Raw genomic sequence first — 18,519 nt, 5'->3', positions numbered from 1 at the left:
TTGCAAGTGCGATCAACTTTCTCAGAGAGGACATAAAATTGCCCCAATTTGAGGGAAGTGAGGCCACAACACACTTCATACGTACATTTGATAAATTGTTTGATATGTGCAACTCGTCGAGTTCCTTTGGGAAAGGATATAAAAGCCCTATCACCAAGAACAACTTGGAAATCAAAGAAAAGGATGTTGCAAAAGCAATCACATATATCAAAGAGTTAAAGGATGCAAATGGGAAGCCCCTTATTCATGGCAGGAGGAAGACTGGCTTTGTGGGATTCATGTGCACCTTGATATCTACTATCGAGGTTGCCAAAGTGCTGCTGACCAAACACAAATACCGCTATGTGCTGACCTACAGACTGTCTCAAGACCACCTCGAGACATTTTTCAGCAGGATTTGTCGTCGCCATGGGTGGAACAACAACCCTACAGCACTCCAATTTAAATGGGCGCTCAGAGCTCTCCTCCTGAAAAACGGAGTGCTCCCATCCAACAGAAGCAATTGCGCTATTATGGACGAGGCTGAAAATACCATCATAGAACGGGAATCAGACCCCATAGTTCCAACAGACTCGTCTTTATCATCGTTTGTCCACATTCCTCTCTCACCAAGTGAATATCACCAACATGCCCTTTACTACATAAGTGGCTTCGTTAAAAGAACTGTGGCAAAAAGAATCAAATGTGTGAAATGTAAAATATCACTATCATCTCCAGACTCCAACATTCCTGACAGCTTTCAGTATCAATCTTTATTCACCCAACGAAAGAATAATGGTGGCTTAATATTTTGTAATGGCATGTACAAAATCATCAGGGAATGTGACAGCATGCTGAGAAAACTCCTCGCAGGTCCTGGCAGTCCAATTCGTACAGTTACACCACATCTTCTTGGAACCATCACCAGACATGTCATCGCCAGTGTCAGTAGCCATGTTTATCCTGATATATGGGAGCACGACAAAGACTCACAGCACATAGAAACAGAAGACAATCACACACATCAAATAATAAAAGAAGCCTGTCGACTATTCTGCAATAACATATATCACCATCACGAACGGCTAATAAGGGACAGATACATCCACAAAGACATCGGCACACAACGTCACAGTCTGACGAAAAGGATTATTTTCCTTAATCAATAAACAACTTCATTGGATTTAAAGCAAATCGGAATTCATTAAAAATGACAAGGTATGTTATCTAAGAACGATGGAGTTGTTGGGAAAAGTATGTTCTATTAATAATCTTCTTGATCAATTTGAAACGTCTTAACCAACAACGACTAAAACAAAGCACAAAACACTATAGCAAGCGGGGTGGTGCGTGATAAACAACCACTTAGCAACCCTCCTCTTGCCACAATGGGCATGGCGGCCAGCGCTCCAGTCTCGGCACGCGAGCAGGTAGTTAAAATGTGCATGCTGACGTCACAGCCTCTCACTCCAGTTCATATTATAAGCTTCTTGGTTCATCCTCTTTTATGTCTGGCCCAACAGTAAATATTTTCCTTCGATGGAACAGTTTGATGGCCTTCAGCAGTCTCTTGATATAGACAGTGGCGATGGTCTTGATCAATGTTTTTATGTGATCAGCCTCAATGCCCATTTTTCATGGTCAAATAAGGGGTATTTCAATGACTCAAAACTCATGAAGTGACAAAGTATATGCCTTACAATGACCACCAAAAACACATTCGGTACAATGAAAAAGACACCCTGTCCCCGCTGTGCCACCATCTGAATTTAATATCCAAAATCAAAAATCCTTTGTACCAAATCTCACAGTAAAACCCTTCAACCAATGAGTAAGGCTTTGTCTGAAGTTCGCTCAGTGGAGCCTGATCAGCTTGCAGAGTTTGAAAGAGTAGATACGTTTCATAGTGACAACTTGTGTGCAGAGTTGAAAAAAAAAAAGGTGAAGGTTTTGCCTGAAAAGCTGAAGTTGATCACGGTTATTTGATTTTAAGTAAAGCAAGAGACAGACCTAATTTACAGATTTTCAATCTATCTCAAACCCAATGAAACAGTTGGGAAACATAAAAACTCATGCAAAAAGGATATTGATTGTATAAGGCACCTGTAATCCCCATGAAACATGAGAACTGGTTTTATGATTGACATCGGATGTTTGTTTGATGAATCATGTATATAAAATTGTGGTTTTATATTGCGCAATATCCACTAAATGTGCTCAAAGCGCTTTACAAAGGCTTCCTGAACCACAGCAACAGGTAGCATGTAGAACAAAACATGATGCCTATTAAGCGATATTACAATATTTTTTGACAGACAACGCTGTTGACGGCCACTCATTTTACACCTGAGTACGGTGGGAGAATGTAAGCTAAGAGCCTTTTCCAAGGACTCATATGCGCTGAGCGAGGCTCGAACCTAGGACCTTCTGATCCAAAAGCGAGTGTCATACCACTAGACCACATAGCCGCACAGAATACCACATTGACGAATACCAAAGTGACAATATCAAACCATGCTAGCTGCAAGTAGAAGTGTTGAATTTTTTTTATTTTTTTTTTTAAAGATCTATTTAATGCTATTGGGCATATCAGTTATGTTAGATGAAGCGGATACAGTTGACCAGATCTCCTCATCATTGTTAACAGACTTAGTTTGAGCACATTCAGTAAAATGGACAGTTCCTACAGGAATATATTGCCCACAGGAACTGGGTGAAATCTGGCTGTAATTAGAATTAGCAGTGGATTGAATTTGTAACCCATCTGAGATTTCTGCATTTTGCAATGTCGTGTAAGATACCGAATTGTCTTTGGGTAGACCAGTTGGATAAAAAGTATAATTGGAGATAACGTTGCCATTGAAACAACTTTCTTCTGTACTAAGATGGAGATTGTTATTATAACGAAATTCATCGTTTTGAGTCCCTAAAGTATCACTTCCTACATTTGAATTTACAGTGGTGAAATTCGTTTCTTTATGAGTCATAATGTTGGATGGGGATTGTACGGCTGTCGAGGGCATCAGTAAGCCTGAATTACTGTTCCTAACTGGTGCACTTCCATCATAGAGAATTGAATCTACACACATCTCTCCAAGTTTCGACAATATCACATTTTCACCTAATAATGATGATGATTCTTTTGAAGTGCGCTTAACATCACAGTTGGATTTTTCCTTTTCATCGTGGAGTGGCTCTGTTCTAGTCTTGTTACCTTCAACACGAACTATGAAATTCATAGGATCATCACCCGGCCCGACCTGACCTCGGTGACTCTTAACATGAGTTCGCATGTTGTCAGCCCTCGTTCCAAATCTTTCACAGATAGTACACAAATAATATCTTTGGGGTAAATGAACAGTTTTTGTGTGTTTAGACAATCCACCTTTGTCTGGAAAAACCTTCCCACAAATAGGGCAAGTGTAAGTACATTGGCTTTGGTGACGTTTTATGTGAGCGCTTAGACAGCTCTTTGTTTTAAAAGATTTACTGCAAATAGTACATGGATAGGCGAGTCCTTCATTATGTACATATTTATGAGTGTACAACGAAGCCTTAGATTTAAACTTTTTATCACATATGCTGCAAACAAAAGATCTGGATTTGCTGTGAGTCTGGATGTGACTGTCAAGAGTACATTGGTAAAAAAATGACTTGCCACAAATGTCACAACAATAATTCTTGTCAAATTTGTTGCTGTGTACCTTAATATGAATATTAAGGTAATGATCTGACTTGAAATACTTCCCGCAGACATTACATTTATGTTCAAGGTGATGCACTGAATGACGCATTAAAGCTCGTTTTGTATTAAACTCTTTACTACATGTCGGGCAGTTGTATTTCATATTATCTACATGAGTTTGAAGATGTAACTTAAGAGCGCTGTTGTATGAAAATTTCTTACCACAAATATGACAAATTATTGAGCTATCCATGTGAACTGCCTGCATGTGTTCTTTTAAATGATTTGAAGTTAGATACGTTTTCGGACAAAGTCCACATAGAAAAGGCCTTTCTCCCTTATGTCTTTGTAAATGAAGCTTGTAACTATGATGGAAACTAAAATAACTGTCACACACATTGCAGTGGTAAGGTTTCTCCTTTCCATGAAGCCCTCTTTGGTGATGGTAGAGGGAATCTTTGCTTTTGAATACCTTATCACAGATACTACATTTAATGGAAACGCTGTGTGTTTGTATGTGTTTACGATAAACTGCTCGTGACGGAAATGATAATTCACAGGTCTGGCATTCAAATTTGTTTGACTTAGGAGCCTGATCCTTAATTTTAAAGGATACTTCATTGTTTGGTGCATCATTGGAAGAAATTATAACATTTGACTTTACCGAGCTGGTATCAAGACAAGGTCTTTTCTTCAAAGGCTTAGCTGTAAGCTTCTCCTTCTCCTGAGAAATGTCACTTTTCTTTTCTGTTGTATGACTTCGCTTACATCCACCTTTCATTTTTGGTTTCTGAGCTGAAAATTAATTCATAATAAAAACATTTGTAAAAAAAACCCATTTAAGTTCAAGAGACTTTGCATATACTAGAAAATTCAAAAATTGCTTCCAGCAATGCATAATATGATTAGGTTTGGTTGCTACAATCATTTTGAAGCCAATGTCTAGTTTCTGTCATTTTATTTAAATAGAAAGAAGGGATAAACTTCAGCAAATTAATACAAGGGTCTAAATCAGATAAACAACAGAAAATTGTCACATTTAACATCTGAAAGTCTGAAAGGTAAAATACAAAAACATGCATACGCATTTTCTGCGCATAGTCAATTTAAAATATAAAATATAAGTGGAATCCAAAGTGATTGCAAAACCAAATAATAAATAAACATTTTATTATCATGACCAAATAAAATAATAATAATAATAATAATAATAATAATAATAATAATAATAATAATAATAATAATAATAATAATAATAATAATAATAATAATAAATAATAATAATAAGAAAAATAATAATAATAATAATAATAATAATAATAATAATAATAATAATAATAATAATAATAATAATAATAATAATAATAATAATAATAATTATAAGAAGAAGAAGAAGAAGAAGAAGAAGAAGAAGAAGAGAAGAAGAAGAAGAAGAAGAAGAAGAAGAAGAAGAAGAAGAAGAAGAAGAATAATAATAAGAAGAATAATAATAAGAAGAAGAAGAAGAAGAAGAAGAAGAAGAAGAAGAAGAAGAAGAAGAAGAAGAAGAAGAAGAAGAAGAAGAAGAAGAAGAAGAAGAAGAAGAAGAAGAAGAAGAAGAAGAAGAAGAAGAAGAAGAAGAAGAAGAAGAAGAAGAAGAAGAAGAAGAAGAAGAAGAAGAAGAAGAAGAAGAAGAAGAAGAGAAGAAGAAGAAGAAGAAGAAGAAGAAGAAGAAGAAGAAGAAGAAGAAGAAGAAGAAGAAGAAGAAGAAGAAGAAGAAGAAGAAGAAAAAGAAGAAGAAGAAGAAAAAGAAAAAGAAGAAGAAGAAGAAATAATAATAATAATAATAATAATAATAATAATAATAATAATAATAATAATAATAATAATAATAATAATAATAATAATAATAATAATAATAATAATAATAATAATATTTCATTTATGTACAATAAAAATCATTATTACTGTTAGGTATCATTATCAGCATTAAGGGTAAAAATAATAAAAACTTTAAAAAATAGAATGTATCCCAAATATATTTAAGAAAGAAAAAAAGATCAACTTTTCTTCTCACTTCCACAAAGGGAACTACCTCTATTTTCTAATACACTGTTTCAACCTGAATGATATTGTGGTCCAAATAAATCAAAAGCTATTCTAATTTTAAAGCCATGACTATTGCCACAGGATGTAGATTTTTCTTCTTATTCTACTTTGTTCGGCATAAGAAACAACCTTAATTCCGAACCGTAAATATGCTGTAAGACAGAATCGTAAAAACTTTTGTCAAACTCAAATTTGTATTTTACACCACTGTCTCAATAATTTAATTCAATAGCTTTTAGACAGCGGAACAATCAACAAATTCTTCTGACATTTTTTAAATTAAGGAGAACAGAACAAAAATACAATTTTAAAAGGAGGTTTCAGTGGGAAATCCAAAAATCTAAAGTAGACTGAAAAAGAAAGGTAGATAAATGTAGATAAAAGCCAATTTCGGGTAACTACAATTAAGTTTTATTTTTTATCTACCTAGTCTTAAGTGTATAGTTCTCAAGATATTTCTTCTGAGGAAATGAGAAAGCTGTGATGCTTTGTGGGAGTAAGACATTAAACTTTCGACCTGTAGGTCATAGGTTCGAGTCCCGCTATTGGCAGTGCGTTATGGTCTTAATATAAGCAGTTACCAGCATTTAGACAGATTAGAAGTTTAGAAATTATATATACTTAATTCTATTAAAGGAAGCTTTCATTTATTTGAACTAGCAAATATGAGATTTCATCAATACAATATATGGTCATGGCATAATGACTTCGTATCAGTCTGTTGAAATATAACACCAAAATTTTTTAAAATAAAATATATAAAAATAATAAGTTTTAAAAATTTGTTTATTTAAACACACAAAAATTTGAGAGCTTTTATATCTCCCGCAATATCCACTAAATGTGCTCAAAGCACTTTACAATGGGTCCCTGATGCTGACGGCCAGGTACTTCATTTTACACCTGAGTACGGAGAGAGAATGTGAGTAAAGAGTCTTTTCTAAGGACTCAACAATGCGCAGAGCGAGGCTCAAACCCAGAACCTTCCAATCCGAAAATGAGTGTCATACCACAAGACCACATAGCCACACTACCAGATCCCTACCTTTTTTCTTTGTCGTCAATGGCAAAACTGCCTCTGGAGTGCTGACATCCATTCCATCATCTGATTTTGTCCCCTCATCATCTTCAAGGCCTAGAACTTGGACGATGATATCTATTAATTTAACTTTGGTCAAATGACTAATATAGTTCTTAATTGCAGTTCTAACACTAGCCCTTATTTTTGATTTAGCCTTATTCTTTTTCAAAAGTTCAAGCAAGGAATCGCCCGGTGTCAGGTGGGATGTCACTGAATCAGAGTCTGCTTTCATATTCATATGTACACGGGGTGGTGGTTACAGTTGCATATATCGATGACAATCAAATCAGGGCAAATTTCACATATACTCTTTCCCTTACACATATTCAATTGTCATCTCTTTTGGAAACATCTCTAACGATGAGATCTGTTTTATTAATTAATCATGCTATTAGCCAGAATCACCAGTTTAATTCTCACAAAAACAACTCCATTATAAATCTAGAAGAAATTAATGCTCCTGGGGATCTGATTATATATATATATATATATATATATATATATATATATATATATATATAGCTTTCCTGGCATGTTGTATTTACGGCTTTGGACAGTAAGTCATTGTTGCGTGAAATTCATCATGCTTGTGCTTGAAAAGCAGATTACATTTCCATTTAATTTGATGAAGGGGTTTTCTGTGGATCAAAGAGGTCTCCACTTTAAATTCGCCAGCCGCTTGTCCATGTGCCATGATTTGCTGGTGATTATAAAAGAAAAAGATATATTACTGATGTGTTAATGAAGATGATTAATCATAAGAACAATAATAATAATATTAATAATAATAATAATAATAATAATAATAATAATAATAATAATAATAATAATAATAATAATAATAATAATAATAATAATAATAATAATAATAATACAATCCAAGCCGGTTTATTGGGATGGCTTGGTTCCCGACAAATAATCCCAATTAAGCGGCTGCCATGAAATTGAGTGACTTTTCACGTCTTAAAGAAAAATAAACGACACCTTCATCTACATCTAACAATGAGAAACAAAGCTAACTGTATAAAACAATTAATGAATTTGCAACTCATAACAAAAGTATAAGTAAGCAACAGATTAAGAATGCATTGTCTACCCATTCGTCTCATTGAACATACAAACCATTTGGTGGTGACAGCCTTGAGCACACAAAGCGATCACTCATTACCATAGATCTCTTTAATGGTCTCTAGTTTGCTATGCTAATTACCTATCACACCATTGGTCAGATGATCCATGACCATAAACGTGACGATGGCAGTCGATGGTACTGACAAGGGATCCCGGTAAATTCTATTGTGCTCATCTCTGTGATGACTATGACAAATGGTTTTACCACACACCCGCTACTAAGGGATACAGGTAAATTCTACTGTTCACACCTCTGTGATGAACGGTACGACGACTCACCCGGTTGACTGGACTAATCTGCATTTTAAAAGATTGAAGACAACGAAAAACCTCTCTTACGGGGACGATCATTGTCGAATTTATTCCCCATTAAGCGGCGGGCCGTCCCAATTAAGCAGCTGGAAATTGGAAAGGATGTGAATTTTTATATAGAAAAAAATTCCATTCCAAGGGAATTGTCACAATAAAGCGGCTGTCCCAATTAAGCAGCGTCCCTAATACCGACTTGGACTGTAATAATAATACAATTGTTGTATTGATTTATCTTTTTGCGTACACTTGAATATTGATCTTCTGTTTAATCATTTAATCACCTGCAAATGATAAGAACAAAGTGATCAAGAAAAACTATGGGCGCCACAGACATGACACATTATTATTATTATCATGTCACATCTGGTATGCTAACTGTCCCATGCATAAGATATTGACAACAATGTTTAAGTCATTGAAATTTTGTAATGTATTGATGACTATTGTTTTTTTTTGTTTGTTATTAAAGAATATCATACTCCTCTTTCCCAGATTTCAACCGAACTAGGTCTCCAACTAACTCAACAGAAAGAATGAAGAGAATAGAGAAGAAAATCCAGAGGGAAACAAATAAACATCAGCAGAGAAATTCCACATTAAATCAGACTGATGAAAAAGAAAATAATTGAGCATGGAAAAGTAGTGAAAACAATTTTTAAAATGGTGTACAGCAGCAAGTGAAGAAATTATTTTGAAAATCGTTGATCCCCAAAAAATTTTCAACTATGCACAAGCATTGGACATGCTCTGTCAAGAACTAAATCCAGTCTACCAAGCAATTTAAGGAGAAAGTCAGCAGTTGATTTTACTCTTGCAGATAAATGTTTAACGCAGACACGTTCAATGACTTAAAGACGAGAAAATCAGCCGTAGACACAACAGTCTTACTGGAGTTTTTTCATAGCTGAAATTAGAAGCTTCTTTTGATTCCTTTGTTTTTACCATCTTTAATACATACTGTTCTGAAGTCTTTCACTAATTGTCAGGAAATCATATATTTGAAAATGAAGTGGCAATGTGGACTCCAGTCTGAATAGTCTCCAGTGGATATTTGGACTCAAATTTTATTGTGCGTGTGCAAAAACAGAGAAGAACAAACGTGTGGGCAATGGTTGGAACTGCTAGAAGCAGAAGAAGAGTTCAGGAGAAATTCTGTTCTGCCCATATAAGACTGACTCCGCTGATACGTCTTCTTTGGACTGTAGGATTGTTGCCTGTCTAACACTATCAGAATATGTCTTATTTTGTACTAATTTTATTTGGATATCATGTAAAGATGTTAGGAAATATTTTCCTTTAGACCACTGTTACTGTTACTTTGACTTGATTTTGACCCCACTGACTTTAGTTTCTTTTGAAAGGTTTTTTAACTTTTCTTTTTAATTTCTAACTGGACTTCCAATTAATCAATGATCTGGTCTTTCTCGTAAAAAAAAAGCAACCGCTTTAGACTTCCTGTTCAGTTACTTTACCATTATTGCTATTGTTAGATAATTTGGTAAACATCCATTTGGCACTCCAGTGGCGAGCTGAGAAATGGCCTAGTGGCTGTGACCTGATTTTTGTTTACTTTTGAGTGATGGGTGTCAGAAAAAGTTCCATAGATTTTTTTGTTTATGGGTGGATTTTAATGATTTATGTCTTATTTTCTTCAGGAGGAATTACTCTATCGATTGGTGTTGTTTATTTTTAAATCAGTGCCAATTTAGTATATCTTTTGATTGTGAATAAAATAGGGTATAATTTAGCTTTGGATAATTAAAAAATTAGAAATTTGTAAATCGAAATTTCAGTGACAGCACGCGATTTAACATCTTAATATTTTAATAACATTAAATTCAGGGCAAAGCTGTATACCGCATCCATGACATTCGTTCCAGTAAAATCCTTACTCAAATCTTAGCAGCCATTTGAGGCCAGTTTTGAAATCCAAATGGTGGTTACTACCAGAAATGTAACAGTTTTGGAAACAAAGTCTCTCAGTAAATAACAAGGCAAATATAAGACCATTTTTCGGCCTTTAAATTAACATAACTTTTCTTCTGCTTATCTGATTTTCACAATTTTGGAATCATTCGAATCGTGTTGAAAAGCTCTTTATAATGATATAGGTTTCATTGAGCTCAACCCAATATGATTTTTTTTTACCAAAGTACCTATAGCATACTATATTGTTATTTTCATTTGCATCAAATTATGTAATTGCCAATAATTAAAATAAATTGAAGGCTGCGGCCATTCGGACTCGAGTCTGAATAGTCTCCCATGGCAATTGGGACTCAAATTCCAATGCGCATGTACGATTAAACGATTATTCAGACTCAGTCTGAATAATCTCCCATGGCTATATAGTTTTTTGTTGTTTTTTAATATTTTAATTATTGATAATTACATATCCAGATAGAAATTAAAAAGATCAAAAGTAACGAAAGTCAATCAAAGTAACTGTGGTATAAATTAAAAGCTTTTCTAACAACACAACACGATGTCGAAATAAAAAACATTGTGATAGTGTGAGACAGGCAACAATCCTTACAGTTACTGAACTGTTACAGTAGTAGTAGTAGGGCAGGGGTATCATGAGCTGAGTCAGTGTAGTTTAGTGTGGTGACGACAGAATTTCTTCTTTATCAGTGCCACCCTCTGCCAATTGCCCACATTGTGTCGCCCTCACCTCTGTATGCGCACGCACATTGGAGTCTGCATAGCCACAGAGACTATTCAGTAACAGTAACAAGTAACAGACTTGAGTCCGAATAATACTAATACAACGCTTCGTAAATTGAAATTTTAAAAACGTAATGTTTTTATGCACCTCCGTTGACGGTGTATCTTAACGGATCGTTTTTATACACCTCCGTCACGCATGCGCATCCCACCCAATTTCATCAGCGATATTGTGTTTCTGTATTTGGAAATGGCGAAAGTTATATTGTGAAATCTGTAGAATATTTTTGTAAATAAACTTATATAAAAATGATAATAATTTTTAAAATCGAAAATAAAACCAGAAAATAGAAGTTGCATTGAAGGTAAAATAATGTTTTAGAAAGACCTTATTAAATGTGATGAACAGTCATATGGCTCTGCAGCGCAGTGGACAAGCTGTCAGACTCTAACCTTGAAAGTACTGGGTTCGATTCCCATTGTAGACATATTTTATTTTTTATTTTTTTATTGCGAAAGACATCATTTTTTAAATTTTTTTTTCTTTCTTTCTTTTTTTTTTTTTCAAAAACTTTTCATCATGTTTTAAAAAAACTTCGATTTCAATTTTCTAAAATTATTTATTTATTTGAGATCAGTATTTGTGCCATGTTTCTTTTTACTTTTTAAATTATTGTTATTATTCTTTAATTTATTATCATTGTATAAACGTACATCGGTAATCACTAAGCAGCGTGCTAAACTACAATCTAAAACTATTGAAACCTCATGGACGTATGCAGCAACATTTTCATTAATTTACAATCACCGCCAACGGAGGTGCATAAAAACGGTGCATTTTTGTACACCTCCAACGGATGTGCATAAAAATGCCACCTTTTAAAAATTGCCATGGGATACCATTCATAAAAGACTGAATAACTAGGAAGACTGCCATGGGTGGTGGGCATAGCGGACTTCCTAGGATTTGGTGGTATGAATCTATGCTAAAGGCTGCCATTCCATGGGCCATGGCCATGCCATATATTTTTAATATTATTAATATTATGCCACGGGCCACAGTAAACAATAGGTACGGACACAAAGAACCCCCTTACATCGATTGATAAAGATCAGAGCGTTTTCATCGGAATAAGATATGTTTAGCGAGTGCTTACACAGTGTGCTGATCCACAACCAAATAGATGGAGAGATCCTTTCTAAAAAAAATTTAGAATTGTGGAGAACATTGTGCTTATTTGAGTCAATTAAAAAAATGATACGGCGCACAACTCTACTGAAAGATTTGAAAATTAGAAATGTATTTTTTACAGAAGATAGATAAACAGATAACTTGATTTCCTTTTATAATTTAAAGTCAGTTTGAAAGTTCGTTGAGTCAAACAGATATCATAAAATACGTACCGACGACAATAACACTCTCAAAAACAGCCAATCTGGACACTATAAAAAGTTGTCAGTTTTTTGTTTTTTTACGCACATCGTTGCATTCGAAATAATGTATTCACTTAATTACTTTACGGAATTCAAATCTACACTAAGTTTGCAACAGTTTTCATCTATTTATGACATCAAGTATTATTATTGCCCCTATGATACTTTCAGTGTGATGGTTTCAGGTGGATAATACCCAGGTTTAATTTCTTTGGTAATAAATTAAAAAATAATAATAATAATCTAAAAAATCGAAATTTAAAACCAGAAAATAGAAGTTGCATTGAAGGTAAAATATAAGGTTTTAGAAAGACATTAAATGTTATGAACAGTCAGGTAGCTCCGTAGCGCAGTGGATAAGCTGTCAGACTCTAACCTTGAAGGTACTGGGTTCAATCCCATTCTGGACATTTTTTATAAAAAATTTACTTTATTGAGAAAGACATCATTTTTGTTGTTATAGTTACTGGACATATATTTAAAACCTTAAATTAATCTATTATTATTATTATTATTATTATTATTATTATTATTATTATTATTATTATTATTATTATTATTATTTTATTTTTTTTTAAACAACATCGGTACCATTCAATGTGTTATCGTCGTGCATTTATATGTAAATGTCGATTGTTATCATTTTATAATATTTTATCATTATCATCAGTTTATTGTTTACCGCTTCTTTGTCATTTTATTGGGGGTTTTTTCTTCTTCTTTTGTTGTTGTTTTTGTTGTTTTTCAAAAACTTCCTGTCCCATCATTGTTTATGTCTATTTACCTTATCTACGCCATTCACACTACACATCTCTCATTCGTCCTTAGTGTCTTATTTGTCGTGTTTTGTTGATAAAGGGGAAATCAGAAACGCCCACAGTATGTCTTCATCTATTAAATTGAGGGCTGTCTGGGGATAACCAAATTTCGTTATTCCCAGACAGATATTTGAAACTCCGCCCTTTTAAACAATTATCCACATTCCAGAATATGGAATGTTTCCAAATGCACATAGAAATAAGGAAAGTTAATAAAATGTCTATAAAAAAAATAAAATTAACCAACATTAAATCAGTTGTTACTACATATACACAATATGCGTCGACTTCGAAGTGGGTGTCATGGCCAAAGGGTTTAGTCGTCTGCCCTGGAAGTTTTACCAGAATCGACGTTGCGGGTTCAAATCCTGGTTCCGCCACTGTTTTTTTTTTTTTTTACATTCCTTCTTCTTTTTACAGCACGGTGCAAGGGATAAATGTCCCATCCATCCTCCCCCCACCTTTTTTTTTTAAAAAAAAAAACTGTCTCTCTCTCTCTCTCTCTCTCTCTTAGTTCCTATCTAGTTTCTAGCAAATTGTCATATTCGTCGCCACTCCGATCTCAAAAAGTGTCTTAGAAGGATAAATAATTAAAAAGCAAACAAACAGAAATATTCAGAGAGCGACCAAATAGTCAGATAGAGGAGAAAAAAACAAACAATAATTTTTTTTTTTTAATAAAAACAATTTTAAGAAATTCATGCTCAGACACGGAACAAAAGGTCAAACAAGAAGGAGAAAAGAATAGACTCGCACAAATAAAAAATAAAAAAGAAGACGGAATTTTTAAAAAAAAAAAGTGGCGGAACTAGGATTCGAACCCACAACGTCGATTCTGGTAAAACTTCCAGGGCAGATGACTAAACCATTCGGCCATGTGACACCCACTTCGAAGTCGACGCATATTGTGTATGTAGTAATGTTGGTTAATTCTATGTTTTTATAGATATTTTATTAACTTTCCTTATTTCTATGTGCATTTGGAAACATTCCATATTCTCGAATGTGGATAATTGTTTAAAAGAGTGGAGTTTCAAATATGTGTCTGGGGATAACGAAATTTGGTTATCCCCAGACAGGTGTCTGGGGATAACGAATTTTCATTATCCCCAGACAGGTGTCTGGGGATAATCACAGCGTAAGTTGAGGCCTACAATTCAACACTTATCGTTATTTTTTCCTTCAAGCTTCAAGTTCAAGCAGCAACCTTTTCATTAATCAACCAGCACCGCCAACGGTGGTGCATAAAAACGGTGCGTTTTTGTACACCTCCAGTAGAGGTGCATAAAAATGGTGCGTTTCTGTACACCTCCAACGGAGGTGCATAAAAACGCCACCAAACATTATCACCAGAGTACTGTAACTAGGTACTTTGGTAAACGTCCGTTTGGCCCTCCAGCAGGGAGCCGATAAATGGCCTAGTGGCTGTGACCCGATTTTTTGGACTTTTGAGTGATGGGTCTCAGAAAAAGTTCCATAGATTTTTTGTTTATGGATGGATTTTAATGATTGATGTCTTATTTTCTTCAGGAGAAAGTACTCTATCGTTTGGTGTAGTTTCTTTTAAAATCAATGACAATTTAGGATAACTTTTGATTATGGATAAAATAGGGTATAATTTAGCTTTGGATAATTAAAAGATTAGAACTTGGTAAATCAAAATTTCATGCTGGCACGTTTATTTAACATCTTAACTTTTTTATAAAATTAAATTCAGGGCAAAGTTGTATACCGCATCCATGAAATTCGTTCCAGTAAAATCCTTACTCAAATCTTAGCAGCCATTTTAGACCAGTTTTGAAATCCAAATGGTGGTTACTACCGGAAATGCAACAATTTTCAGGTCACAAAGTCCGTCAGTAAATAACAAAGGCAAATAGAAGACCATTTTTCAGCCTTTAAACTAACATAACTTTTTTTCTGCTTATCTGATTTTCACAATTTTGGTATCATTAGAATCGTGTTGAAAAGCACTTTAAAATGATATAGGTTTCATGGGGCTCGATGCAATTTGAATTTTTTACCAAAGTACCTACTGTAACTGTAATGTAAGGTAAGTTCTCGATCCCAGGATCGTCTTTCAACTCTGCTCACGTCTGCTACTTCAGGTTTATTTTAGCAGTTGATTTTCTTACCACAACCTGTTTTCACACACAGACAACTGTATGTTGCTGTGTCACGGGTCAGAGGCTATAGTGGCTTAACACTTTTACTTTAATGTTGGGCCACACAGAAAAATCAACAGAGTCAGAGGATAAGTTACACAGACAACGTTGTTTACCAATCTGCCCTCATTGAATTATGGTGGGTACAATATCGAATGAAAATAGTTTTTTCCCCGCGAAATTGCGGGCTTCTTACTAGTACTAATTACTAGTATTTGTAAATTTGTTTAGAATACATGTTGTATCATCCCGGAGTGAAAAAAACTATGGAAAAAGTCCTCGGTTATTTATTTCTCGGCTTCCAAACAGGGTTGCCAGATTATTTTTCAACAAAATGCCAGGGGAAGACTCAAAAAATGCCAAAACACTCAAAAAAATGCCAAAGTCTGTTGACTCCCACCCCTACTAAGAAAACTACTCACTTTTGATAGAAAATTTACTATCATATCCTGGTGGCTTGCGTGTTTTCTTTTCTTTTTTTATGAATTATACTAAATTTCCTGTTGGGGTAATTTTTTACCTACTGACTACGAAGTGGAGTGCTAAACCACTACACCACGGTTGGATTTTAAGAATGAAAAAGAAATACATTAACATGAAAGGTAAATACGTAAACAGTTAAATAATTATTGACAATTAAGAAAACTTACTGTTTCGTGTTTCTTACGAAACTTAATTAAGAAAATGTGTCATTTGAAGTATAATGTACAAGAAAAGAAAATGCCAAATGAAAATGCCAAATGCCAAATGATTTTTCTAATGCCAAACGGTTTTCAAAAATGCCAGATTTTTGGAATCTGGCATTTAAAATGCCAAACTGGCAACCCTGCTTCCAAAAGGACGATAACTCTCATTTTCTCCCTCTCGTTCTCTAGGCTAATTCCACGCATTAGTAAGGTGTACAAGGTTGATTATTTTGTAGAACCATTAGCATACCATCATAGTAAGGATAGCTGAGGTCAAAGGCGACGTAGGCATATTTGCAGGCCTGATTACCGAACGCATTTAGGGGCTTGATTTAACATTGTTGTAATCGGCAATATTTTGTGTTGGTTTGAGAGTATTTCCATATCAACGATGAGACCATATCAATTTGGGTTATCAGACCTACAAATAAGTACACGTCGGTCAAAAGCCTTTCACTTAAATACTCTGAAAAAAAAAGATCCAGGTCAAAAATTCCGAGATATGAGCCTAACTATGAACATCATTTACATCAAAAACAATCAAAAATCGTAATTACCAATTCATGTTTTAAGTTTTAAAGTGCTTTATTTATACTTTTGGAGCCTTTGGTAACAAATTTCAAACTGTTCCATTTATTTGATGTTCTTACAGTTACAGTAATTGTTTTTTTAATGCCGAATAATTATAGAAGAATGTGTTAATTAAAAAAAAATTAATTGTATATAATTTATCTCCGCGGGTAAATTTTACATGGGAGTACTTAACAAGGGTATTGTGGTCAATTTGATCAAAACTTTGGACTTTGTATAACTCTAATAATATAAGGCTGTAAATTGAATGCATTCATTTTCGTTTCAGATGTGCGTTGCTCTCGATTGGACCGTTACTCTGATCTCAGACGCTCTCTTTTTTCATCATAACAAAATGAGTGCATTCCTTTCGTTTTCAGTTGCCGAACCAACCGCGAATGTTTTATCTCAAAATTTCTCGAAGTTTTCTACCAGGAAATTGATAAATACATTACTAAATTCCAGATACCTACAAATTATCTCTGTCGTCTCTCTGGAATTTAGTAATGTATATATGTCTTTATTGTTTTTTGTTGTTGGCTGAAGAAGGGTTTTGAGCCCGAAACGTTCCGTGTTTGGTTATTTTCTTCTTTTTTTAAAAGCTGTTATATTCATTATTGTTTATTACTTTTTACAGTCCACAACATCTAGCAGCCTAGTATCATTTTTTATGAGGAGGAAAGTGAAATATAACTTAGTTCACACTAAAATGTAACCGGCCACCGCTAAACGTTTTTATCGCAGTGGTTTAGACTCTGAAGAATTAATGGTCTAACTTACGAGACATGGGTCAGGTTTTTATGCTTTATTTAGGAGAAAGGCCATCATAATTACATTATAATGACAAGCACTAAATTTGACATTTCTTGTTATTTAGCCTTTAAAATTCCTTTTCTTTTTTTTTTTCTTTTTTTTTTTTTTTTTTTTTTGGGGGGGGGGGGGGGGGGGGGGGCATCCGGTTCATCGAGACTAGATATGACAAACGTATGTAATGTAATACTGAACCTCTTTAAATTGCGCATAGTTTTCTGTCCTGGTATGTTTCGTGTCTTTGTTGTGAGTAAATCACACAACTTATGTATAGCATCCATGGCACTAAAAACTAGAAGTGCCTTTTAAATGAGCCGGTGTGCATGGACGGAGAAAAAGATAAAGTGAGTAAATGTGACTCATATAATATAAGAGAACAACACAAAACAAACGACGTTTCGGCCTTTGGCCTTTGATATAACATATTTTTTGTTTACTTAAGGAAGGCCAAAGGCCGAAACGTCGTTTGTTTTGTGTTGCTCCCTTATATCATATGAGTCACATTTACTCACTTCATCTTTCTCTCCATCCATGGCACAGCGCTGTCAAGGGGCCAGATATTCATTTTACACCCGAGTACAGTGAGAGAATGTGAATAAAGAGCTCTTTCCAAGTACTCAACTATGCGACGCAAGACCACATAGCCGCAGTTCTTGCATCTTATGTGATAAAAAAGTGCACGCATGTACACTTTGAAAATGTTGCTACTTGGAGCCACTTATTTGGGTCAAGTCATTGCACATTAAATTATCTGAAAGTTGAAATCAATAACCGCAAAAGTTTATAATATATCGCAAATTAGATAAGCAAAATCCACAATTTGTGCTTCTTTTATTTCTAAATGGGGGGAAAAATGAGCGTTTATATAGGGCAATATCCACTTTACAAGGGGTTCCTGGCCGACAGCAACATTTAACATGTAGGACGGGGCATGACGCCTTTTTAGGCGGTATTACTACTTTTTTTTTTCGGACAGAGACAACGCTGTTAACGGCCAGGTACTCATTTTACACCTGAGTACGATGAGAGGAATGTGAGTAGTTAAGCCTTCTCCAAGGACTCAACTATGCGCCGAGCGAGGCTCGAACTCAGG

General features: G+C 34.5%; 1 protein-coding gene across 5 annotated transcripts; it reads right to left on the bottom strand.

The window, feature by feature from the left end:
- Positions 1-2,520: 2,520 nt before the first annotated feature.
- Positions 2,521-15,667, bottom strand: LOC144965073 (uncharacterized). 5 transcript variants are annotated; one of them, XM_078899973.1, is made up of 4 exons: positions 15,232-15,667; positions 7,379-7,533; positions 6,798-7,200; positions 2,521-4,459 (listed from the first exon to the last, which is right to left on the bottom strand). In XM_078899973.1, exons 3-4 carry the CDS (start codon positions 7,069-7,071, stop codon positions 2,547-2,549), a joined length of 2,187 nt encoding a protein of 728 aa, XP_078756099.1. In that variant the 5' UTR covers positions 7,072-7,200; positions 7,379-7,533; positions 15,232-15,667; the 3' UTR covers positions 2,521-2,546. The 5 variants fall into 5 exon arrangements, with proteins under 5 accessions (XP_078756099.1, XP_078756100.1, XP_078756102.1 ...); XM_078899974.1 differs by having other exon boundaries at positions 15,477-15,667; XM_078899976.1 differs by having other exon boundaries at positions 15,597-15,659.
- Positions 15,668-18,519: the final 2,852 nt, after the last annotated feature.

The sequence above is a fragment of the Berghia stephanieae genome, chromosome 2, assembly GCF_034508935.2.
Source record: "Berghia stephanieae isolate SIO BIC M18660-M18661 chromosome 2, UCSD_Bste_1.3, whole genome shotgun sequence".
NCBI lineage: Eukaryota > Metazoa > Mollusca > Gastropoda > Nudibranchia > Aeolidiidae > Berghia > Berghia stephanieae.
Note: the sequence above shows the minus strand (reverse complement) of the source record. Positions and strands in the feature narration are given on the sequence as shown.

Bases quoted from the DNA above. Each gene is read 5' to 3' on its own strand.
- LOC144965073 (XM_078899973.1), bottom strand. From the start codon at position 7,071: ATGAATATGAAAGCAGACTCTGATTCAGTGACATCCCACCTGACACCG. The intron at 4,460-6,797 runs GTAGGGATCTGG...ATTAATTTTCAG, and splicing joins ATTGACGACAAAGAAAAAAG to CTCAGAAACCAAAAATGAAA.